The sequence below is a fragment of the Paroedura picta genome, chromosome 8 (genome assembly GCF_049243985.1).
Source record: "Paroedura picta isolate Pp20150507F chromosome 8, Ppicta_v3.0, whole genome shotgun sequence".
Lineage (NCBI taxonomy): Eukaryota > Metazoa > Chordata > Lepidosauria > Squamata > Gekkonidae > Paroedura > Paroedura picta.
This window is the reverse complement of record NC_135376.1, coordinates 14,185,139-14,210,277: the sequence shown is the minus strand read 5'-3', so window position 1 is coordinate 14,210,277 and position 25,139 is coordinate 14,185,139. Positions and strand designations below refer to the sequence as shown.

At 48.6% G+C, this 25,139-nt stretch overlaps 1 protein-coding gene across 2 annotated transcripts in view; it reads right to left on the bottom strand.

Moving 5' to 3' along the window:
• SLC7A14 (solute carrier family 7 member 14) overlaps positions 1–25,139 on the bottom strand; it is a 59,923-nt gene that overhangs the window by 19,255 nt on the left and 15,529 nt on the right. The window contains exons 2-4 of one of the 2 annotated variants that reach the window (XM_077348419.1): positions 19,278–19,804; positions 2,124–2,360; positions 636–853 (exon numbers count right to left, since the gene is read on the bottom strand). In XM_077348419.1, coding sequence (XP_077204534.1) covers positions 636–853; positions 2,124–2,360; positions 19,278–19,581 — 759 coding nt within the window. In that variant the 5' untranslated portion in view covers positions 19,582–19,804. The remainder of the gene's footprint in view (positions 1–635; positions 854–2,123; positions 2,361–19,277; positions 19,805–25,139) is intronic. The other variant, XM_077348420.1, reaches the window with a different exon arrangement.

The following is a 25,139-nucleotide window of genomic DNA, read 5'->3' as shown; positions in this document are numbered from 1 at the left end:
ATGTTTGTGGGTTTTATGACACAGTTCTATTTTGATGGATTGTCGATTTTATGCTGTTCCCTGACCTGAGCTTCATTGGAAGGGTGGGCAACAAAAATAAAGTTTTGTTTTATTTTTTAATGGTAAACCACCTCTGACTGACTCTTGCCTTGAAAACTCTACATCAGGCTTTCTCAACTAAGGTTTCGTGAAACCCCGGGGTTTCTTGACGGCCCTGGAACAGTTTCCCGAATGGGTGGGAGTTCATTTTTAATATATATTTTAAAAAATGTTAAACATGGCAAAGACTTTCCTATAGAATCGCCGAGAGTCAGACACGGATGACATCATCATCATCGTGACCATATATGGTCATGTTGACTCATTTCCCCCTCCTTCCAATATGAGTCTGGAGGGGGTGGGGAGGGGAGGGGCCCGGGGTGGGCGTGTCCACAGCTCTGCCTCCCAACCATATCCTGCAGGACTGGGCCACTTCTGGGGTTTCTCGAAGCCTGAAGAAAGTTTCAGGAGTTTCTCAATGGTAAAAACATTGACAAAGGCTGCTCTACAGGGTCCCCATAACTTGGCAGCAACTTCCTGGCAAAACAATAAAGAAAAAAAAAAGGGATCCCATGAATCCTCCATAAGACACTCACCCCTGACCATCCAAAGGGCAGGAACTGGCCCTGATCCCAGTTGTCCCCGTTGACGTAGAAGAGTCCAGCGATCATCATGAAGACCCACACAGCCAGGTTGATAACATTGAGGACGTTGTTGAACCCCACGGAGTTTTTCACGCCCAGGGCAACGATAACGGTCACAACGACAGCAATGGCCAAAGCCAGCAGATCCGGGTAGGATTCTTCTCCTTTACCTGTGAAGAGTGGGAGGGGGAAGTAACAGGTGAGATGTCTTGTTCCGGAAAGAGGAGAAGAGCTATGAAGCAAGATATCTGTGGGAAAAGCCAGCTTGCAAAATATTGGGCACTCTTTGGAAAATAGCATAGGTGTGCCTTCTGTGCAGGTACATTGCTTAGATGAAGAAGGGCTGGATTTTATACCCTGCTTATCACTGCCCAAAGGGGCCTCAAAGTGGCTTACCATCACCTCCCCTTCCTCTCCCCACAAGTACCCCTGGGAGGTAGGTGAGGCTGAGAGAGCTCTGACAGGACTGCTCTATGAGAACAGCTCTAACCAGACTGTGACTTGCCCAAGGTCACCAAGCTGGCTGCGTGTGGAGGAGCAAGGAATCAAACCTGGCTCACCGGATTAGAAGCTGCTGCTCCTAACCAGGACACCAAGCTGGCTCTCTTAGCACTGGAGAACATAATTTGCATGTGTAAGTTTCTAGGTCTATTCCCAGGCATTGCTATGAAGGGATCTCAGGCGGCAGAGCTAAGATCTAAGATCCTTGTAAAAGCAGGTTGGACTATGCAGGGATAACAGGATTGCCAGGTTGGAACTCCTGAGGGACTAGGCAGCGGGGCATGGGGAAGGAGAAGACTTGTTTTTTATACCCCGTTTTTCACTAACCAAAAGAGTCTCAAGCCGGCTTGCAATTGCCTTCCCTTCCTTGCCCCACAACAGACACCCAGTGAGGTAGGTGTGGATGAGAGAGCCCTGGTGTTACTGCTCTGTGAGAACAGCAGTATCAGAACTGTGACTGGCTCAAGTTCACCCAGCTGGCTGCATGTGGAGGAGAAGCGGGGAATCAAACTTGGCTTGCCCGATCAGAGGACGCCTCTCTTAACCGCTACCCTGGAAAAGAACACTGGTGACACACCTGGTGAACACCCGGAAGTGACATCACCAGCGCCCTAGAATTGTAGTTCGTGGACATCCAGAGAGACACAGTTTGGCCACTCCTGCACAGGATGATACCTTGAACTGATGTGCAGGAAGTGCTCCAAAGCAAGGCAGGAGTTGCTCCTGAAATTAATCTGTGCTTGCTGATAAAAACGGGCCATGGGTTCTACACAGACTGAAAGGCACTGCCAAGCAGATGGAAGGACTCAGCTTTGACGTTACGCCCGCAGCATTTGAAACCGGAGCCCCTCTTGACACCGATTTCCATTGAGTTCAGCTGCCTTTCAGAATTGACAGAGCTAAAATCACTCCCTACTACGCTCCAAGGCTAATTCTCACCTAGCCCGTTCAAAGTCCCAATGCTGTCAATCATCCAGCGGCTGATGGTGTGGTTGGCCAAGGAATCGAACATGCTGCTCAATGCGCTGGCCCCGGCTGCCGTGCCGATCAGGTATTCCAGGATTAGGTTCCATCCGATGAAAAAGGCCACGAACTCTCCCACGGTGACGTAGCTGTAGGTGTAGGCAGAGCCGGTGGTTTTGGGAACCCGCACGCCAAACTCGGCATAGCAAACCCCTGAAGGGAGACACAAGAGAGGCATGCAATCTAGAGGACCCATTACGGGCTGGAGCGGTCAGCAAATGCTGTTGCCAGGCGGAAAGCCAAGGGAACATTCAAATCCCCAGCTTTGGATTTCCGATGCAAAAATCAAATTACACTTTGCTGCAAATATCTAGAGAACACGGCCAGGCGGATTTTAGATTTGGACACGTGCGCTCCTAAGGCTTCAGTGGTATTAGCGAGTGCTAGCTGATGGGTCTGGTTCATGTCGTCGTCAGAGAGATCACAGTCTAGCCAGCAGGCAGAATACTGGCCTCGGATCTTCCAAGCCATCAGTCATTCCCCCTCCCCCCTCCCCGGAACTGCTCTGGGAAATTCTAACCATTGCAACAAAAACGCTTTAAACCCCATGTAAATAAGTCCTTCCTCACGATGGATATGGGTCGTGCCACCAGGAAAGGCCATGTCGGGAGAAAATCTGGGCTACGTCACTCTTCCGTCCTGCTTCCCTGATCAAAAACCACCTTCCCCACTAGGGATAAGTGATCCATGTAGCACGTGCTATGGAGTCAGTGTTTCCAGGGGCCCCCTGCAGTAACTTCCTTCCATGGATCGGGCTGCAGCCTCTCTCTTCCCTCCTTTTCCCTCTTTAAGGACACCCAGAGTGACACCCCTTTCCACTAAGGGGGCCCTTGCACCCCTAGCCTGGCTGCTCCTGCCCCAATTGTACCCTACTAGCGCCTTGCAAATCCTTAAATCACTCCTGCCACTAGGGGGGGTCAACTCTGGGCTGGGGAATCCCTGGAGATTTTGGGGGTGGAGCCTGAGGAGGGTGGAGCTTGGGGTCGGGGAGGAACCTCAGCCATCCACTGTCCAAAACAGCCAGTTTCTCCAGGATAACTGATTTCTGTCTCCCCAAAGCCTACTGCGATTCTGGGAGCTCTTCAGACACCGTTGTTTTTGTACTTTCCCCTGCCCTGTATGTGGATCTCCCAGATTTAATTTTAACACCAATGTATCTATTTAATTTATAGTTGAATTTAGAGCTCGTCCCTCTTGGTCCAGCCATCTGCGGGAAGTCACATCCTATAACAATACAATACAATGTAAAACTTACAATAAATCGAATTCAAAACTTTATAAAATCTATTCTAATACGTTCTACAGTTAAACAGCCATCTCGCTCTCATTGACTAGCATCTATACAGAGCTGATTCCGTATAGGCGTGAATCTCCCAGTCTAGGGGGGGACCGGGGGAGGGAATGGCATACCAGAGGGGGGAGGCCCCTATATGATGTGGAGTTTCATGTGTGCTGGCCTCAACCGTAAGCCTGGCGGAAGAGCTCTATCTTGCAGGGCGGAACTGTGCTAGTTCCGTCAGGGCTGGATGTTCTCCAGGAGCTCGTTCCACCAGGCGGGTTTTACTGATTTTATAGAGTTTTATGTGATATTTAAGACTGTTGCAAACCACCCTGAGCACCCTGGGGAAGGGCGGTGCACAAACAGAAAAACAAGCAAATAAAATATGTATACATGTCTGTCTGTGCTGTCAGGTTGCAGCTGAGTTCTGGTGAGCCAAGCAAAGGGCTTCCAAGGCAAGGGAGAAGCAAAGGTGGTCACCCATTGTCTTCCTCTGGCTTAGCTTCCAAGATCTGATGAGACTCTAAGAGGTAGGCCCATCCTTTGGGGTTTCATGTTGATAATCCTTTCTAATTTTTGCTACCAAGCATTGACAACTCCGGGTTGGGAAATTCCTGCAGATTTGGGGTTGCAATCTGGGGATGAGAAGGAATTCTGCAGGGATTTATCATGCTGTTCCATATCCCTCTTTCCACCCCCACCCCCCACCAGTGGTCAAAAAGCAGCCCATTTGGGCATTTCTGATGTGGGAGCCCGCTCAGTGGAAGAGCTAACTCCGCCCTTTTCCCACGGCCCTACTGCCTCCTGTGACATTAGGGTCCCCCGCCCCGTAGGTGCCTTTCCCAGTTAAACTGCTTGTCAGAGGATCGGATCATATTCCCAGCAGCACCTATATCTGGCCCTTAGAGGAAGAGCGAGAGACCAAGGCGGAAGAAAAACATCTCAATCCTCTCCAAATTGAATTCCGGATAAAACATGTTGTTCGCCTCTCTTGCAGCAGGCAGCTGTGGAAGTAACCACAGATATTTTTGCAAACACTCGCAAAAGTTATAGAGTATGCCTCATGGTATTTACACATGACGGAAGCGTAAATTCAATAAAACAGCCATCTGGCCCTTATCCGTATTATTACTTATCTGTAATAATACACCCCTCATTTCTTTGTCATAGTTCACTGCAGGGGTAGTCAAACTGCGGCCCTCCAGATGTCCATGGACTACAATTCCCAGGAGCCCCTGCCAGCATTTGCTGGCAGGGGCTCCTGGGAATTGTAGTCCATGGACATCTGGAGGGCCGCAGTTTGACTACCCCTGGTTCACTGATTGACCAGGCAATGAAAGGAATTATAGCAGGAGTAGTCAAACTGTGGTTCTCCAGATGTCTACGGAATACAATTACCATGAACCCCTGCCAGCATCATGACAGAGGCTCATGGTAACTGTAGTCCGTGGACATCTGCAGAGCCACAATCTGGCCAACAAAGACATTTACAGATGGCGAAACTGCAGGTTGTAAGGTCATTGGAGCCTAGGTTTCCTTCTGCCTGAGATTTCTATAATCGTGGGCTGGCTTTTTAAAACCAAGCTTTCACTCTAACAAAGAAAAAACCAGCCATGTTAGCAGCACCGCTGATAAAACCCATCCTTTACAAACAGCCTCGCTCTGTGTTTGCACTGGCAGAACTTGTTACGGATTCCAGGCTGTTCTTTTTCCTCCGTTCTGAAAGACAGACTGTTATTAACATCACTTAGATCCATGGCAGCAACACCAGCCTGGCCTGTCAATACCCTGTAATTGAAGAGCGCATCTCAGCCTCCGCCTGCATGAGAGTTTATAAACAGGTAACATTTGGAGCCAATTCTACGCCGTGCAGAGGTGCCAATTGGGGCCTCTTGACTGGTTTTCTATTGATGATTTGTCTGAATTTTCCAACCCAGTTAATTTCCAAAGTGCGGGCCAGGACAGCCTTGTAGGCAGCGATGTAGCTTCTAATGTATCATTAAAAAACAGACTGACAGTGCGATCATGAGAAGGCTGATAGCTTTCAAAGGGAACTGAAATTAATAAGCTTGGAAGGATGGAACTTTCATCAAGATTGTTGCATTGTAAATCATTAAAGGCACCAAATGGCTACCTCACAAAGGAGGGTCCCTGCTTTGTCTCTGCATGAGTCACTGTTCTGAGTTAGCCTCCTTACAATTAGCCCCTGCTGGGTTTTGGTGTATAATTCTCTGTCCCCACATCAGGTGAGCTGACCTCCTTAAACCAGCTTCTGCTGTGAGGGGCGGATAATTCTGTGATGCTAAGGCACAGCATAAATATCCCGCTCCCAAATGAGGTTGCCCACTGCATCCCTGCATGAGATTCTGCTGCTTGCAATTAGGAGCAGCCAAACCATTGATTCCTCCAAGTACTGAACCCAAACCAAAAGGAAATCTATAGGCTAAATACATTTTCTGAAATATTTATTCATTTGTTTCTTCTTTGTTATGATTTCACAAGTTTAATCAACAGAGCCCCAAGAGTTCTATTTTTATATTTTCCATTTCTTAAATGTGATCAACCATCAAAACGGTATCCCAGCTATTCTGCCCGTTTTCCTGCCCCTTCGTCGGTGATTGTAAATCTTAATACTCAAGTTTTATTGGATATCACATAGGCTTCTTCTCATAGATTCTTGCCTGCAAGCATTGCAAATAGGAGGCATTTGCAGATCAGTATCTCAGACAGAAACTGAGAGGGGACAGTTTAGCTTCAAGTGCAATTTATTTTTAGAGTTCCTTTTTTTGGGGGGGGAGGGAGGGGTCAGGAGTGAAAGTTTTAATTCAAGTACAAAGCTTGCTTCAGCACTGCTTTAGCCACTCTTTGTTAAACCAGGCCTTGACAAATTTCCTTTAGCTCTAGGAGCCAGCCCCAGAATGTAAGAGGTAGGCTCATTTTTCATCCTTTGGGGTTTCATATTAATGATAATCCTGTCTAATGTTTGCTACATAGGGTTGCCAACTCCAGATTGGGAAATTCCTGCAGATTTGGGAGTGGTATCTGGGGATTAGAAGGAACTCTGAAGAGATGTACTTCTACACAGCCCACCCTCCCAAGCAGCCATGTTCTTCAGAAGAAATGTAAAAGTAAAGGTATCCTCTGTGCAAGCACCGGGTCATGTCTGACCCTTGGGGTGACGCCCTCCAGCGTTTTCATGGCAGACTCAATACAGGGTGGCCTTGCCAGTGCCTTCCCCAATCAATACTGTTTTACCCCCCAGCAGCAAGCTGGGTACTCATTTTACCGACCTCGGAAGGATGGAAGGCTGAGTCAACCTTGAGCCAGCTGCTGGGATCGAACTCCCAGCCTCATGGGCAGACAGCTTCAGACAGCATTTCTGCTGCCTTACCACCCTACGCCACAAGAGGCTCTTCAGAGGAAATGTAGTCTGTTTAAATTCCAGGAGACCTCCAGGCCCTGCCTGGAAGCTGGGAGTCCTCTGGCTATCTGAACATCCAATCCTCGCCATTTCTTATAACCTTATAAAAGCTCTGGCAGAAGGACTGCAGCACATAAATAAGTATATGGGTAACACTGGCTGTCATCACAAAGACAAGAAACTCACCTCTAATCACAGCTTAACCTCTCCCCAGTTCTTCATAACTCTCTTCTTGCTTTCCAAAGCTCCGTTTAATTGCATATTGGAGCTACTACACAAGGCGGATGATTAGATTCACCCACCCACTACTGACTGATGTAAAGTCGGAGTAGTCATTGCAGAAATCCACATTCACAGTTACCTTCAACTCAAAAAGCCACTTTTGCTTTTGTTTTCCGGCCTGAGGCCTGCACTTCAGGGATGCTCACAGCCCACCCATTCCTCTGGTAGTGGCTGTTTCACGGTGGAAACCACCTGCCAATCAGAACCCCCGTCAGACAACGGAACTGCCCACACTGCACGGAAAAGTGAAAGGTGTCATGGCAAAGAGCCACACGCAGTTCCTGAGCCACAATGAACATCACTGAGGCCCATTCTGCACGGTGCATTGTTGTGGAGCAGCATGTTCCACAGCATTTTGTGTCCCCCACAGGGGACAAATTTCAGCGCTGGATCTCCTCTGGTGCTGAAATGTGCCTCATGGGGGACGCATTTCATTGGGACACCTGGTGTCACCCCAGGAAACTCAGTGGTGGCAGAATGGTTCCACCGTGCGGGTTGTGTGTGTTATTTTGCAGGAAGGTGGCATTGCGTGGAATAGAATCCCACCTTCCTGCAAAATAAAACAAAATGCCCTGGTCTGCAAAGCACTGTGAAGTTGACTGGGGCATTTTTTGGCCACTCTGGGCCACTGTAAGGCAGGGAGGCACCAGGCCTGGAAGGCCCTGCTCTACACCCTCCATTGGTGCGTATGGGGGAAACTGTTGCTGTTCTCCTCTGGCCAAATCCAGCACTTTAAACACTGTACCATACCATTACTCACTCAGGCTACATTTCATAGAATCATAGAATAATAGAGTTGGAAAGGACCTCCTGGGTCATCTAGTCCAACCCCCTGCACTGTGCAGGACACTCACAACCCTTTCAGAAATAGGAAACCCTATTTCCTTTTTTCCTGCAACTCCTCACTCATGGCAAATGTGCTGCCTCCTCACATTTACGTCATTGCTTTACTTATTCAAAACATTATTTTTGGTCTTTTTCCAGAAGGGATGTCAGCCCCGTCAAGAAATGTAAAAAAGTTCTGCACGCGACAAAGGAGCAGGATTGGGGAGATATTCCGTCATCAACGCGGCTTCAGCCTTTGCAACCATTCACGTATGAGACGTTTCACTTGAATCTTTTCCCCCTGTTGACCCCTGCTTTTGCCATTAAAATCTCACTCGGCGTCCCCATTTGCATGCGCAGAAGTAGGCTGCTGAAAATTAAATGCCTTCTCCATCAGGGTCTTGTATATTTCATGTGAGCTTTTAAACTCTCCTGGATAATAAAAGCTTTTTCATGAGATATTTGAGACTTTTATTCCTATAATGCCATCTGGGGACAAAGGAGGGGGGAAGACGAACAACCCTCCCATCTTCCACCGGCATATAAAGTCATTCTCCCCAGCAGATTAAAAATTGATGCAAGCGGCATACGCAAGACACCAGCTGATAAGTGGCGGCCTGAAAGATTTATGACACAGATGCCGTGATGAAGTCAGGTGTTCGGTTCCAAGCCTGGACGACTTGAAAAACTGCCTCCAAGTCGGGTGCTAGCATCCGCCCATACACCGGTGAGCTTTGGCGAAAGACTTGTGTTGATCCACAGAATTACAATCACTCAGAGATGTCTGATTAATTTGACAAGGCAGCCAGAGATCTCGCTCCAGTTTTCATAGGAGGTTTAGTGATAGGCTACCGGCAGGATTTAAAATGGTCTATGCATGTCCTCCAAGCACTTTTGCACACACGGTGGGAAATGCTCCAACCCCTTGAGACTTTTTGCACTGACACTGTAAAGCAGGCTTTCTCAGGCAGGGTTTCGTGAAACCCTGGCGTTTCTTGACAGCCCTGGAAGGATTTCCTGAACGGGAGGGAGTTAATTAATTCTATATATTTTTAAAAGAAATGTTAAATATTTATTGGGTGATAGGACCATATATAAGAGCCTCTTGTGGCGCAGAGTGGTAAGGCAGCAGATATGCAGTCTGAAAGCTCTGCCGATGAGGCTGGGAGTTCAATCCCAGCAGCTGGCTCAAGGTTGACTCAGCCTTCCATCCTTCCGAGGTCGATAAAATGAGTACCCAGCTTGCTGGGGGGGGGGGGTAAACGGTAATGACTGGGGAAGGCACTGGCAAACCATCCCGTATTGAGTCTGCCAGGAAAACGCTAGAGGGCGTCACCCCAAGGGTCAGATATGACCCGGTGCTTGCACAGGGGATACCTTTACCTTTACCTTTTAGGGCCATATATAGTCATGTCAACCTGCCCCCCTCCCCCAAATGGCCAATGATGGCAGCTGATTTCCATGTTGAAACAGCCCCTGCTAGCCAGGGTGGCCAAATTGTGGCTCTCCAGATGTCCATGGACTACAATTCCCATGAAGTCCGCACTCCTAACCACTTCACCAAACTGGTCACCATCTGCAGGTTGGCATCCCTAGGAATGGGTAGGCTGCAAACTTCCCTGAGGTCGCATGCCAAAGATGTAAGTAAGTATGGCAGCTTTGGATGATGGTAAAAGCAAATGCACTTGACCTGGGTAGACCAGGCTAGCCCGGTCTCAGAAGCTAAACTGGGTCAGCCTTGGCCTTGGGAGACCAGCCTTGGCCTTGGGAGATCAACCAAGTAGTAGCAGGGTTGGGATATGGAGGCAGGCAAGGGCAAACCACCTCTGAACGTCTCTTCCCTTGAACCCCCACCAGGGGTCGCCCTAAAGTAGATGAGATTTGACAAATAAACCACAACCCCCAACCGAAAGAACCCTGCAAACGTGAGTCTTGCAAGTTTTCAAGTGAATACCACTGATCTGACGCTTTGCGAAAGTTATTCAAATTGTTTCATTTTTCTTCTTTAGCAAGGCCAAAGTACATCTTGGCCCCTTGGATGGGCGCCCAGGGCTTTTCCCACGGCAAGCGACACAGATTCAACCCGTTCCGTGTTCCTTGAGGCTGGCTGGCTGCCGCCGCCAGAAATCCAATTATGTTGTGTATGTGACCGGAATACAACGCCGTGTTTATCAGCCCATTAAATATCCGCGCAAAGGGCAAAGGCTTGTTCCCGGTTTTCTAAATGACCAGAGTTTCTGACAAGAGGACCCAGCGTGGGCCTGCAATTTTTCTTTGCATTAGGGATTAGATTTCTCCAATTTGGTGCAATTGTGATGTTTTCATTTGAAAATGTCAACTGGACCGCTAAGCCCACAGGCGGGTGAATTTATTCGGGAGCAAATGAACATTGCTGAATAGTTGAGGCATGCCTAGGAGCTTTCCAAAATGTTTATTCTTTGGCTCCCTAGGACAAGTAGGTATCTCAGACACCTTCCAGGAGCATTTTTAAAAAACCTTTAAAACCTTTCCTTCTCACTCTGCTTTAATCCTTTTCCCGTCATCTTTCAGTGTTGCAAGAACTACCTGAATAGCCCAGGTTAGCCCTGCCTTGCTAGCTCTTGAAAGCTAAGCTGGGTCAGCCATGGTTACATGGGAGGCCACGAAGGAGGTCCAGGGTTGCGATGCAGAGATAGGCAATTGTAAACCACCTCTGCTCGTCTGACCTGACCTGGAAGGCCCAAGCCAGTTTTGAATCCATGCTCTTTCACATGCAGCCAGCTGGGTGACCTTGGCCTAGTCACAGTCCTGATAATGCTGTTCACACAGAGCAGTCCTGTCAGAGTTCTCTGAGCCCCAACTACCTCTCAGGGTGCCTGTTGTGGGGAGAGCCGCTTTGAGACTCCTTTGGGTAGTAAAAAGCAGAGTACAAAAAAAAAACAGCTCTTCTCTATGCCTTCAAGACTGCTCTGCTATGAAAACTTCCTAGGAAGGAAGTACCACTGAAAATTAGACTAAATTTAACACCAAACATTTGGGTTTCATTCTTTTCTGCCTGCCTCCCTTGAGTAGGACTGACATCCTGCTTGCTTCCCCAGGAGAGGGAAGGAGCATGGGTGGAGGGACCCATGGAAGAACGGAGCAGATATGGAGCAAGAATGAAGTGCAGCAGTTCTAATGTTTCTCTTTGCCTTATGGGAATCCCACCAATCTCTATGGTAAACCACTGTGGAATTCCTAGAGTGTAGAGCAACACGATGACATCACTTCTGGGTCTCTGCACGGGAGTGCTATCACTTCATTGCATGACATCTTCCGTTAGCTCTGCCCCTCTTGTCTATTTCTGCAGCGACAGATGGTTACAGTTGCCCCTCCGGGATGACTATCAGGGAGAAAGGCTCCTGGACTTGCCCTCCGCGGGCCGTGCTGCTTCTCCGTTTACAGGGAATTATTAATGTGGAGGAGGAAAACGTAATCTTCTCCTCGCAGCTGCAAGAGGCACATCACATCGCAAGTTCTTATTTGCAGCCATTCAAAGAAGCAGCTGATCGGACCGGCTGGAAGGGTTTGGTATAATTACAGAGGCATCAAGAAAATCTATGGATTACAGAAGCGATGTCAGAAGAAGTAGTCTGGTATTGAAAGGGGAGGTTTCACCAGATGCCGTGTGGTTTGCATAACAACGATATAGAAATATGGTTGCATAGCATTGGTGTGCATTTTCATACTTGCCTCGTCCCTGATCCTTCTGGAGGATTATGAATAATGACTGGCAGAGTTTTTAAGTGGCATTTCATTTATTATTGTGTAAATTGGTCCCCGTTATGACTACAACGGACAACTCATCTGGAACTTTAGTTCGGTGGCCGAAGGTATTTGACTTCCAAGCTGCACACAACAAGAGGCTTGCTTGCCTCTGCACAGCTGCAATTCACAGATATCTGCAAGCTGCACCTGTGCAACTTGTGCATTGTGCTTCCTCAGCTGCTGTTCCTTTCCTTTTGAGATCGTCCAAACAGGAGGCGGTCAGATGTCTTTCAGAAGGTTAGAAAGGGACATTCATGAAGAATCCTCCATGGCACGTTTTTATCCTGTCCGGGCAAACCACCCCGTATTGAGTCTGCCATGAAAACGCTAGAGGGCATCACTCCAAGGGTCAGACATGACCCGATGCTTGCACAGGGGATACCTTTACCTTTACCTTTTACCCTGAACATGAGAATGTTCAGCTTACGAGAAGAGGAGGTTGAGAGGGAACAGGATGGCTGTCTTGAAGTATTTGAAAGGTTGTCACTTGGAGGAGGGCAGGGAAAGGTTCCTGTGGGCAGCAGGATAGGGTGGACATCTTGGAGGTGTTGCCAGTGATGGTGTGACATCACTTGCAAGGAAAACCTGGAAGCGGTATCACACCACTCAGTTGTAAAACCATAGACTTCCTGGAGATTCCTAGAGAGGAATGGTGTCACTTCCGGGTTCCCCTGCCATCAGCCTAACATTGATTTTAATTTTTTTCTCTTCTTCTGCCACTGCTCCCATTATACCTGGTTAAGATGTGCAAAAAAAAACCAAAACAAAAAACACCTTAGTTGTATCCTCAACTATCCTCAGCTGCTCGGTACAACACTGTTGTGACAATATTCTCTTGTCTTCTGAATTCACTTAAATCCACATGAGTATGCAGGGGTCCTGGCCTAATTCTGGTTTGTTCTCTGATGTCACGGTCCCAAACTACAGAGAGAAGGAAATGAAACCAGCATTTGTCAAGAGAAACCGGCAGGATCTGTATGACTGTGAGCTGAATCCGGGTCTCCCAAGCTAACCACAGTTAATATAGATGGCGGTTCTACATCATGTCTGAACTGAGCCAGTACCTTCTACAGTAGCTTTGCCCATTCCAATCTGAGAAATTCCTGGAGATTTGGGGGTGGCACCTGGGAAAGATCTCAGTGGGCTATAATGCCATAGAGTCCATCCTCCAAACCTAGCATTCGCTCTAGGGCAGGGGTGAGCAAACTGTGGCCCTCCAGATGTCCATGGACTACAATTCTCATGAGCCCCTGCCAGCATTGGTGGCTCATGAGAACTGTAGTCCAAAGACACCTGGAGAGCCACAGTTTGACCATCCCCTGCTCTAAGGGAATGGACCCCTGTAGTCTGGTTGTAATTCTCCAGGCCCCACCTGGAGGTTGACAACCATATGTCTGCTTGGTTTTTTAAGCATCATGTTGCTTGTTTTCACCAATCGAAGTCAAGCCTGTGATTTCGTCTTATCTCCAGTATTGAATTCCTGCAGTTGTAATTCTCACATGGCTTTTTTTGACCCCCCCCCCGTTAAACAATGAGAGGGGACCACCCCCTTCCTTGAATAAGGCGACTCCAGGGCTGCTTCTCCTCTGCCCCCTTTGGAATTAACGGGGCTCTTTCCGAGGGCTGCGGCTGAAGGTTAAGCAGAAGGTGAAGCAAAATATTCGGTTACTCGTATTGTGTAACGTCCTGGCTCTGGCCCGATTTCGCTTTCCAAGAACGCGGTGCTGTTACAAATAACAAGACTTGCCATGATCAAAAAGGGGATCGTGGCTGGGGAGACTATGAAAATATAGCTCGATGCTTAGGAAAATGTTTTCCTTCCGGGGATATGAAAGCGACTCAAGATGAAAGCCGAAAGGGGGGCCACCAACCCAGCAAATTTGTTATGATCTTCACTTTGGAAAACATAACCCCTCGCAGAGGAGGAGGGAGAGACGCTGTCCTTTACAAGTCTCCTTGATTAAACCGTGGTCCAGCTGTCGGTCGCTGAAGTCCTACCTGACCAAGTAGTGAAGTCACAGGACCAGGTGCTTGCAAATGCTGGCAGGGGCTCATGGGAATTGTAGTCTATGGACATCTGGAGGACCACAGGTTGACTACCCCTGCACTAATGATGCTTGGGTGGTCATCCCCATTGTGCTATTTTGCTACAGACCCAAGAGTTGCTCTGCAGGGAGGTTGGAGGACACAAAAATGGTGCTGGGAGGAGGCTGAGGTCACTTCTCCCCTCATGCCACAGCCACGAGCAGGAACGGGCCAGCCTGTTCCTGGATCTGGGAAGCACAGGACTCCCATTACAGGTCTGAAGAAAGAGCTCATGGTGGACACAAGGATTTGCCAAGACCAGAAGCCCGTGGAGATACTTAGAACCATAGAGTTGGGAGGGACCTCCAGGGTCAGCTAGTCCAACCAGAATGCAGGGAATTCACAAATTTCCACCCACTGTGACCCCACTTCCATGCCCGGATGATGCCCCACTCCTAGAAAGATATTGGAGATGCTTCATTGACGCAGCCAATTTCATGGAACTACATGGGATTTTCAAGGCAAAAGGTGGTTTTGCTATTGCCTTCCTCTACAGTAGTGGTCCCCAACCACCGGGCCGTGGCCCGGCACCCTGGCACTGGACCGTGGCTCCCTCTCCCCGCCCCCCCCCCCGCAGTAAGAAACTTACCAGGTCACAAGCATGCAGCCCGGCAAGCTTCTTACTGTGGGAGGGGGGGGGGAGAGGGAAGCAGGGCCGTGCATGCGCACATGCGCCATGCGCGGCCAAAACCGGGCATGCGCGGTACTTTCACACACGCACGTTTTCGGCCGTGCATGTGCAATGCGCGTTTTCGGCCACGCATGCATGGCATGCGCGGCCGGGCAATCGCCCTCCTTGCTGCCGCCGGTCCCCAGCCTGAAAAAGGTTGGGGACCACTGATCTACAGAGCAGCCACCACCTTCCTTGCTGGTCTCCCATCCCAATACTGACAGTGACCATCCCTGGTTAGCTTCCAAGCTCTGACCAGACCAGGCTAAGTCTGGGCTGAGAGGCCTGCTGCTTCTGTACATGTTTAAATTAACATAAGGTGAACTCTCCTCCCCCCTTTGCATCCCTATGTAGTGCGATCAAAGTCTGTTTGACCAGCTGACAAGGTTACGGCTCATGAGGTTAGAAGCTACGCTTGAACCTGCCGGCTTTTCTCCTGCAAAGGAAGGTGTGTTCCCCCTCTTGTTTGGGCGGTGCCTTGCCTGCCGCCTGCCAGCTGCCCGCTTCGACAGAGAGGTTTGTTTTCCCCTCTAGCTGAGAGGAACAAAGGTTTACCTGGAAATGGATAAGTGGACTTCTGGTAACCATCCGGCGTCATGCCTTTGTGGAAGAGCGACTTTGAAAGACAAAGCTCTTGTGAGTCTGGCGATCCACGAGCAGCTTCCCCAGATGTCGGCTTTAGCTGAAGGGGAGCAGGATGGATTGGGGAAACGGTGCTGAGGAAACTGAATTTTTCCTTGCTGGGCAAAACAGGGCCTGGGGCAGGACATTTCCAACTAGGGTTGCCAGTTCTGGATGGGGAAATACCTAGAGATATTGGGGGTAGGCCTGGGCAGGGCGGAGATTGGGGAGGGGCCTCAGTCAGTGCCATAGAGTTCACCCTCCAAGTAGGGCTGCTAGGCGCTGCCGTGCTGTTGCTGGGGGTAACGGGCTGGTTTTTGGGGAAACTCTATGAGGACATCATAGAGCAGCCATTTTCAACTTCTTTACCACTGAGAAAACCATGAAACATTCTAAAGACTTTAAGAAATTCCACAAGGGGCATGATCGTGCAGAATATGGTTGGGAAGCATAGCCATGTACACACCCACATGGGGCCCCTCCCCTTCCCATCTCCTCCAGGCCATCATTGGCCATTTTGGGAGCGGGAAAACAGGTCAACGGGACCTGATATGGTCACACCACCCAATACATGTTTAACAAATTCTAAAACTATATTAAAATTAATTAAGGGAAACCCTTCCAGGGCCTTCAAGAAACCCCAGAATTTCACATACACCTAGTTGAAAAAGCCTGGTCTAACTCAGCTGAGACAGAAAGAAAGAAAGAAAGAAAGAAAGAAAGAAAGAAAGAAAGAAAGAAAGAAAGAAAGAAAGAAAGAAAGAAAGAAAGAAAGAAAGAAAGAAAGAAAGAAAGAAAGAACTACTCATATTTATAGCTGCCAAGGTCAGTCACTCCCTAAAGAAAATATAACTTGAAAGAGCTGCAGCCCAATTAAAACAAGCAATTAAAACCAAATAAAGTAAAATAAAGCAAGCGCTCTTGGCTGAGCTCTGTTCTAAGTGTTCGCAGAGCTCAGCTACAGCCCCAGAGCAGTTGACCAGACCGAAAGCAGATGTCATGGGGCTGAATTATACAAAGCTAAAGTGCTCTTTGGAAAATCTCATCCATCTATTAAGGGTCCCAGGTATGGTTGCCATCTTCCAGGTAGCACCTGGAGATCTCCCGCTTTTATCATTACTCTCCAGACAACCGAGAGCAGTTCCCCTGGAGAAAATGGCTGCTTTGGAGGGTGGATCCTATGGCATCATATCCTGCTGAGGTCCCTCCCCTCCCCAGGCTCCGCCTCTAAAACCTCCAGGCATTTCCCAACCCAGAGATGGCAGCCCCAGGTAAAATGCGCCTAACCCGGAAGTGAGAACAGGTTGATAATGATTTTGGGCAGCACCCTTTTCTCTTCTTAAAGATCAGCAAATAGTTAGCAAGGAAATTGACTGAGCTCAGAGGGACGGGACAGGCTGTTGCCCTCATCTAGTGGGAAAGTTCAGACGCACAGATAGCAGGCAACTAAACCAAACGAGTCAAAATGCCCCCAAAGGAACCCCTGGGCCAGAATTAAGAAGAAGGGGAAAAAACAGTCTTGCATGGTTGTCATGCAAGCAGGTAGTATACACACATGACATGCAAAGATCCTTCCTTTTCCCCAACCCTCCCATTTAAAGAGGGTCAGCAGAGATCAAGGGCTACTGCCTATTCTCACATTAACATCTAGAGTTGCCAGCTCTGGGTTGGGAAATACCTGGAGACTTTGGGGGTGGAGTCAGGAGTGGGCAGGATTTGGAGCAGGGAGGGACCTCAGTGGAGTCTAGTGCTATGGAATCCACCCACCAAAGCTGTCATTTTCTCAAAGAGAACTGATCTCTGCCACCTGGAAATGAGCTGTAAGACCAGGGGATCCCAGGTCCTACCTTCACTTCTCTCCCTTCCTCTTGAGGATAGGCAGAGTAAATGAAATTAACTCATTTGATCTTCCCAATGTCATGCATACAATAGGGTTTCCAGGTCCCCCTCGGCCCCTTGAAGGGAGCAATGGAGATGTTTGCGAACTCCATGTTTGGGAAACTTCTGAAGATTTGGGGAAGGAGCCAGGGGAGGACAGGGACCTCAATGGGGAGCAATGTTATGGAATCCACCCTCCAAAGCATCCACTTCCTCCAGGGGAACTGATCTCTGAAGTCTGAGCTGTAATTCCAGGGGATCCCCAGGTCCCACCTGATGGCTGGCATCCCCAGCATAGGGTGCAAGTCCATGAGGAGCTGCTAAGGCTTAGTAGGGTGACAAGCCAGTATGGTGTAGTGGTGAGAGTGTTGGGCTAGAATCCGGGAGGTCCATCCCCCCCAAATCTGTCTTCAGAGCTTGCTGGGTGAATTTAGGCCAGCCTCGCACTCTTGGCATCACCTCCTGCGGAGGGTTACTGTGGAGATAAAGTGGAAGGAGGAAACACAGCCTTGCCAGCCGCTTTGAACCCCCACTGCAGAAGAAAGCAAGATAGAAACATCTAAATAAATAAGGACAAATAGCTGCTGCACGACTTTAAGAAATCAGTCATTGACAAAGCTTGAGTCCATTGGTGGTGGAGGAGAGGCTGATCCAATATGTATGGCTGGCAGACCTTTCCTGATCTAAAGGCTGCAAGTGAAATCTTGGTTCTGTGCAGATTCTAAGAGGAATGTTTCCTGTAGGTGGGCAGGGAGGGATGAGGGTGCATCCCACAATTTCAGGGCAACCATCAGGCTGTCTGCTGTGAGCCCCTGTGTGCGAAGGACGACACACACGCAGGTTCTGCCATGCATGTGGGAAAGGAGGCATTTTGCAGCTTTTAGCCGGATACGAGCATGGCTGTGCATATGCAGCAATCCATATGTGAATAGGGTGGTGGCTGGAGATCTTCTGGGAACACAACTGATCTTGGGATGACAGGGATCAATTCCCCTAGAGAAAATGGCTGCTTCGGATGGTAGACTCTATGGCAGGGGTAGTCAAACTGCGGCCCTGCAGATGTCCATGGACTACAATTCCCATGAGCCCCTGCCAGCATTCGCTGGCAGGGGCTCCTGGGAATTGTAGTCCATGGACATCTGCAGGGCCGCAGTTTGACTACCCCTGCTCTATGGCATTGCACCCCACTGGAGTCCCTCCCCTCCTCAAACCCCGCTCTCATCAAGCTCCACTCCTCAAATCTCCATGTATTTTCCAGCCAGTAGCACAGAGCTATTGCAAATGATCAGACATGGGGATGGGTAAGCAGGATTGGACCCGCTGTGCCCACATGGAATCATGTGGTTTTAAACCTCTGCACATATTTATCTCTTTCTCTTTCTCTCTCTCGGTCTCTCTTTAGGCTACCTAAACACCAGCCAACCTTCATTGGAATGCCAGTCTTGTAACAGAAAGGAGAATTCAGTGCAGGGCCCGATGGCCATGGGAGAGAATAAAGCCGACTAATTTCTTTTACGTTGGATACTTTCCCACTGTTTTGAGGAAGGCTTAAAGCGGCGGCAGCTGCAACCCGGCAGGAACGTTTTATTACACTGACAACGAATATGCCCTATTGATGTTTCTCTAGGTTGTCTTAACCAGCACCCACTTCCAAATCTAACACATCAATAGAAGTCTCTGCAAATAAAAGCTGCCTTTCAGCAGCTAATACTGCAAATAAAAGCTGCATCTATTTGCTATCGCTGAACTGAAGACCAGTTGAGTTTTTTCGGGGCGAGGCATTAAAATGGACCTAGGTGGAGCTATGTCCTGGGGAGGAGGTCTGTTTGGCCTGTCTTTCTCCCCAGCAGACCCCAGCAGAAAATGGGCCGTCCCCAGCGTTAATGAGGTCTGCAGGGGAGACATAGACCCTGGCAAAGAGTTTAGCGGAGTCTTTTTCTGTCAGCTGAATCGAGCCCGAATCGATTCAGGCTGCTCGGATTCGGCTGGATTAAACCGATGGGATGTGTGATTCGGCTAGGATACGTCAGTAAAGTCCTCGAATCAGCCCTGGTTTGAGTATTCTGGGGGTTGGCAACCCTAAGGCTAATGAAATGAGGCATAAGAGCAGGTGTTCATGAAGCAGAAACGAAGCCGCCACCTCAGACGATGCAGGGAATCCATTATAATTTTCTTACAGGCGATAAACGGTAAACACAGCAATACATTTTGGAGAGGACTCACCAGACAAAATGGAGGCTACAGCTGCAATGATGAAGGAAACAATGACTCCAGGGCCCGCCATCTCCTTGGCCACCAGGCCAGAGACCACGTACATCCCAGTGCCGACACAGCTTCCGACACCCAGGGAAACCAGATCCACAGTCGTGAGTACCTGGGCCAGTTTGGTCCCATGAGACGTGGTCGCGCCTGTCCCTTCCAACATGGACTCCACGGGTTTCGTGCGGAGGATTCTAGAATGCACGGCATACCACGTGGCCCCCCACTGGATCCGCCGAGGGTCCAAGTACGACAGGATGCCGCTCATGGTGGCGTCAGGGGACTGAAATAAAGGCTGGCAGAAGACTTCAGTGGGGTCCAGGGACGGTGCGTAACGGCATTCGCTTCAGCAGAGGAGCCTCAAAGGAGGAACCTGGCGGATTGAAGCTTCATCCTTGTGGGTGTGAAGTAAAGCTTTTGCAAGCCTTTGAGGGGCGGGGGTCGGAGCCTTCTCGTACGCTCCTGTAATGAAGAGGAAAATGACGGCGTGACTGGAAAGAGAATGAGAGAGCACCAAGATTAATATCTTACTCGGTTTCAGAAAGATCTTACATTTACATTAGTTTCCATCTAGTTTTGTGAGCAGTCTGAATATTAGAAGAAGAGTTGTTGTTTTGTGCCCCGCTTTTTACTACCCAAAGGAGTCTCAAAACGGCTTATAATTGTCTCCCCTTCCTCTTCCCACAACAGACACTGAAAATTTTGGGCAGCCTTTGGAAGAGAGCTAATGACTGAAAATGAAACATCGTCTTTAATTAAGCGACTCTGATACTTTACAGCTCTAACTTTGGAGGTTTTATTGGCTGCTGTACATATTTTATATGGGTTAAGAAGAAGAAGAAGAAGAAGAAGAAGAGTTGGTTCTTATATGCCGCTTTTCTCTACCCGAAGGAGGCTCAAAGCGGCTTACAGTCGCCTTCCCATTCCTCTCCCCACAACAGACACCCTGTGGGGTAGGTGAGGCTGAGAGAGCACTGATATCACTGCCCGGTCAGAACAGTTTTATCAGTGCCGTGGCGAGCCCAAGGTCACTCAGCTGGTTGCATGTGGGGGAGCGCAGAATCAAACCTGGCATGCCAGGTTAGAAGTCCGCACTCCTAACCACTACACCAGAACTGGTGGGTGTTAAAACCAGACCTCTGAAGAAGGCCCTATGAAGGCCAGAACACATCAGTCTATTGATTCACATAGTGCATAGCATGTTGGAGTTGTTTTCTATTGCCCCAGAGGATCAGACCAGAACCAACTGTATGAAATTAATTCAATAGACTTTTTGGCTAAACATCCGGAAGAAGTTCCTGACAGCTAGAGTGGTTCCTCAGTGGAACAGGCTTCCTCAGGAGATGGAGAGTTCTCCTTCTTTGGAAGTTTTAAAGCTGGGACTAGATAGCCATCTGACAGAGAGGCTAATTCTGTGAATTTAGGCAGATTGTGAGTGGGTGGGAAGAAGGGATTGTGTCAGTGCTTGGCTCTTTCTCGCATGCCCAGAGAAATGCCAATTGGAATTGGGCAACCAATTTCTTCCAGGCCAGACTGGCCAGGAATTCTGGTGTGTTTTTTTTTTGGGGGGGGACTCATCTGGAAATGGAATTGGGATCACTGTGGGTGCGCAGGTAGTAGTTGTGAATTTCCTGCATCCTGCAGGGCGTTCAACTAGATGAGCCTTGAGGCCCCTTCCAACTCCATGATTATATGACTCCCAGCTGGCAGCCCCATCTTGGAGGCATTATTTTCAGGACTCATAAAATGGACTCAATCCCTCCCTTGCCCCAAACAAGGACTCCGACGATAACCGACTCATATTTGTAAAAGAATGGGGCCGCTGGTCAGTTAGACAATATGGCCTGATTAGAAATGCATTTATATTTTTTTCTGTGTTTGTTTTCTGGGCACTTAATCCAGACCCGGTGCTTTCTCCTTTTGTTATCGCACCTTTGCAAAGTCTGCTTTCACTGTATTTTTGGACCTTAATCGGCTACAAGAAAAATAACAAGAGTCTGGTGTTCTCTTCCACAAAGGAAGTTTGCCTTGTAAAGAGAAACCCTGACATTTAAGGGAGCGGGGAGCGGGAAACAATATCTTTCTAACCACCCACAGAAAAAAAACAGCCTTCCCTTCATTTCCATAAAGTGTCTCCTTCATCTCAGTGCCTTTAACATATACAATGATTAAAACAATCTAGCTTACGCGATTGTTTTGATTGACTGAAATCAAGACTTTCTGCAGGTATTTGCCCCAAGCGATTGCAACCTGAAAAGAACTCAGAACTCACTCTGGGATTATTATGGGGCTTTTAGAAATGTCATTGGTTACAGACTAGAGTAGCCTGCAAGATTTTTTTCTCACCAATGAGCTCTGTACACACATCCCATTCCTAAATCTCTGTACCCTGATCTTGTTGGATCCCAGACGTTAAAATAGCCCTGGATGGTACCTGGATGGGAGACCACCAAAGAAGTCCAGAGGAGCTACAGAGAGTCAGGCAATGGCAAACTGCCTCTGGACATCTCTGGAATTGGAAACTCTATGGCAACCTTTCCCAACCTTTTGACCATGGAGGAGCCCCTGAAATAATTTCCAGGCTTCAAGGAGCCCCGGAAGTGATGTCACCTGGCCACGCCTCCCGGAAGTGACATGTCACTGGAACTGGCATCACTGCCAGTGTTAACAGGCAGGCTCAAGGAGGACTGGGGAGAGGGAAAGACAGGATGCGGCAGTAGACGTGCAGGCTCCGCCCCTTCCGGGTGCAGAAACCACAAGGGTACTCACTCGTGCTTGAGGGGGGAAGGGAAGCAATGGAAGCAGCTGGCTCCCTAGCTTGAGGCTGAGCCCATTAAAATAGGAGGGGAAAAGCACGGACCCCAGTGGTTCACAGACCCCTGGTTGGGAATCCTTTCCCCGTGGGGTCACCATAGGACAGCTTTGACTTGATTCCATTTTCCACCATCAAGTCCTTCGCAAGCTCCAAGCTCCAAACCACCAGGAGTTTCCCAACCTGGATTTGGCAGCCCTGTCCCAAATCCCCTGTCAGTGAGCAGCAGGGACCTAGCATCCCTAAGAAGAAACAGGCTATAAATAAGAGATTTCTTCCTCCTAAAGTAAAAGATTGATGTCCCAGCTTCACTCCACACCGTGCTTGCACACGAAAGCTTATATCTTGAATAAAACTTTGTTAGTCTAAATTGTGCCACTGGACTCAAATTTTGTTTTGGAAATGCCATTTAAACATCTGGATGGGTTCCGGCTGAGTGCTTTATAATTAAAGGCGTCTGTCTCTCCCACCTTTGAAGCATCTCATTGTCAAGCCCATAGAAAACTTCCAAGGCACATAACGGCTCCCCCAGGCGGCAAATGATTAATTTTTCATCCCCGCTGCTTAATTAGCAGAAAACTTAGCATATGCCACAAATACTTGGGTGAGGGACTTCATTAAAAAAGAAAGAATAGCAGCAGATGAATTTTGGTTTTCTGCCTCCAAATGCAGTACCCAATTTAGGAGGTTGCTTTATTTGGCCCTAATAATTTCAGAAGAGTAACTATATCGGTCTGTTGGGGCGAAAGCCACAGTCCTACCACTGAGAAAGACAAATTCGCTTTTAAGGTGCCAAAGCATTTTGTGGCGGTTGCTTTTGTTGTTTTTCCAGCACAAAGTATAGGAGAGACAGGGCTGGGTGCCACTTAAAATGTCCACTTTGCAGAGACCACATTGTGTGTAGCTGAATTTTTAATGGCTGTTTATCGAGCTAGAATTAAGATGTTTTAATCAGCTGATTTTACTGTATTTTAGTCTCTAATGTTAGCTTATTTTATTCTATTATCATTTTACTCTGCTTGGCTGTACTTGCCTCTTATTGTTACGCCAATAAAGGCTTCTATATATATAAATTTCCACTTGCCCAAAAACGTGAGCAAGAGAGGGAATTCACAGCAGTCACATCCCCAATGCCATATTTATGGTATCCCCTCTTGTGTTTGCACTTGCCCAAGATCCAGGGCAGCAGATTTACGAGCACTCAGATAGGGAAGAAAGCACAGAGATTTTGCCACAGCAAAAAGGAGGAGCAGCTGTATTGAGGGGCCTCAGAGATCAATAGTGGGCCCTTGTTGAGGTGCATATCTAGGCCCTACGGTGCCAAACCCTGACTGCATTCCTGGTAGGACCAGCCAGATCTAGGGTTGCCAGCTTAGGGCTAGAAATATCTGGAGACTTTGGGGGTGGAGCTGGGAGTAGGTGGGCTTTGGGGTGGGGTAGACCTCAGTGAAATATAATACTATAGAGTCTGTTCTCCAAAGCAGCCATTTTCTCTAGGGGAACGGATCTCTGTCGCCTGCAGATGAGCTGTAAAACCAGGGGATCCCCAGGTCCCATCTGGGGACAATCCCCCTTAGCCAGACCAGAGCCTTCAAAGAGGATCTCAATTGACAAACGCAGTCATTGTAAACCAACTAAACGTGGGAGCAAAAGTTGGGATGCCTATAGAGCAGGGGTAGTCAACCTGTGGTCCTCCAGATGTCCATGGACTACAATTCCCATGAGCCCCTGCCAGCAAACGCTGGCAGGGGCTCATGGGAATTGTAGTCCATGGACATCTGGAGGACCACAGGTTGACTACCCCTGCTATAGAGCAAAGGCTCTTGGGGAAAGTGCTGCCCACCCCCCAAGGGCCTGTGAGGAACTCAGCACATTTGTATTCATGCTCCACATCCCTCTTTCTTGGTACAAAGTCCCAGAGCTCCAGCTGTCATCGCCAGCCCACTCCTTCGCCCCCCGAAAGACGAGAGGGCCGTTATCGGAGGGATCCTCATTGGCTCCTCCATCCGCGCTGCCGTTCATCAAAAGTCTTCCGCCTACAGGTGCACCGCCGTCGTGCTTATTATTAGCAGGCGCTGTTTGTACTGCAACACCGTTCTTCATTAGGGGAAATTAGCTAAAACAGCAATCATATCGCGGAGATATCGAGTGAGTTGTTTACAGGCACCAAATCATCTTTCGTTAGGGAAGCGGTTTCTGCATTATTCATCTTTCAGGGCTCTTCAAGTCTCTTGTCATGGCTGCAGTTCCAACCACGTCTTCCTGACATTATATAAATGGCTGGACGGGTCTGATCGAGAGTTGCCAGCTCTGGGTTGGAAAATTCCTGCATATTTGGAGGGGGTGAAACAACCCTCTGGAGGGTGTGAAAAAACACCACAGAGAAAGCCAGCATAGTGTTGTAGTTCAGATTTGACAGCTTGTCATATGGTGAGCCGGGTTTGATTCCCTACTTCTCTACATGCAGCCAGCTGGGTGACCTTGGGCTTGTCACAGCCCTGATAGAGCTGTTCTCACAGAGCTCTCTCAGCCTCACCTACCTTACAGTTATCTGTTGTGGGGAGAGGAAAGGGAAGGCGATTGTAAGCCGCGTTGAGACTCCTACAGGCAGGGAAAAGCGGAGTATAAAAACCCACTCTCTATTGCAACCCTTGCCTCCTGGTGGTTTCCCACTGCCGAGTCTTCCTGACTCCCACCCAAGTACCAACCCTTCTTAGCTTCTCACACCTGATGAAATGAGGCTCTATTACACGGTCCATGTCCAATTAACGCAAAGGCTTACTGGGGTGTTTTTTACCAGGCGATTCTATAAACCCCCCTGCCAGGAAAAGCCTCCACTGTCCACTCAGAGACCTCAAGCCTCTTTTAAAAGGGCAGGGTTTTGCTCTCCACGTCCCATGACAATCCTGCATGCAAACAGAAATCCTACAGAAGGCTCTTTTCTACTATGAGCATCTCCCCTCCTTCGCTTTCTCTTCTAGGCAGTCAACAGAATTCTGGAAGTCAGTCCCTCT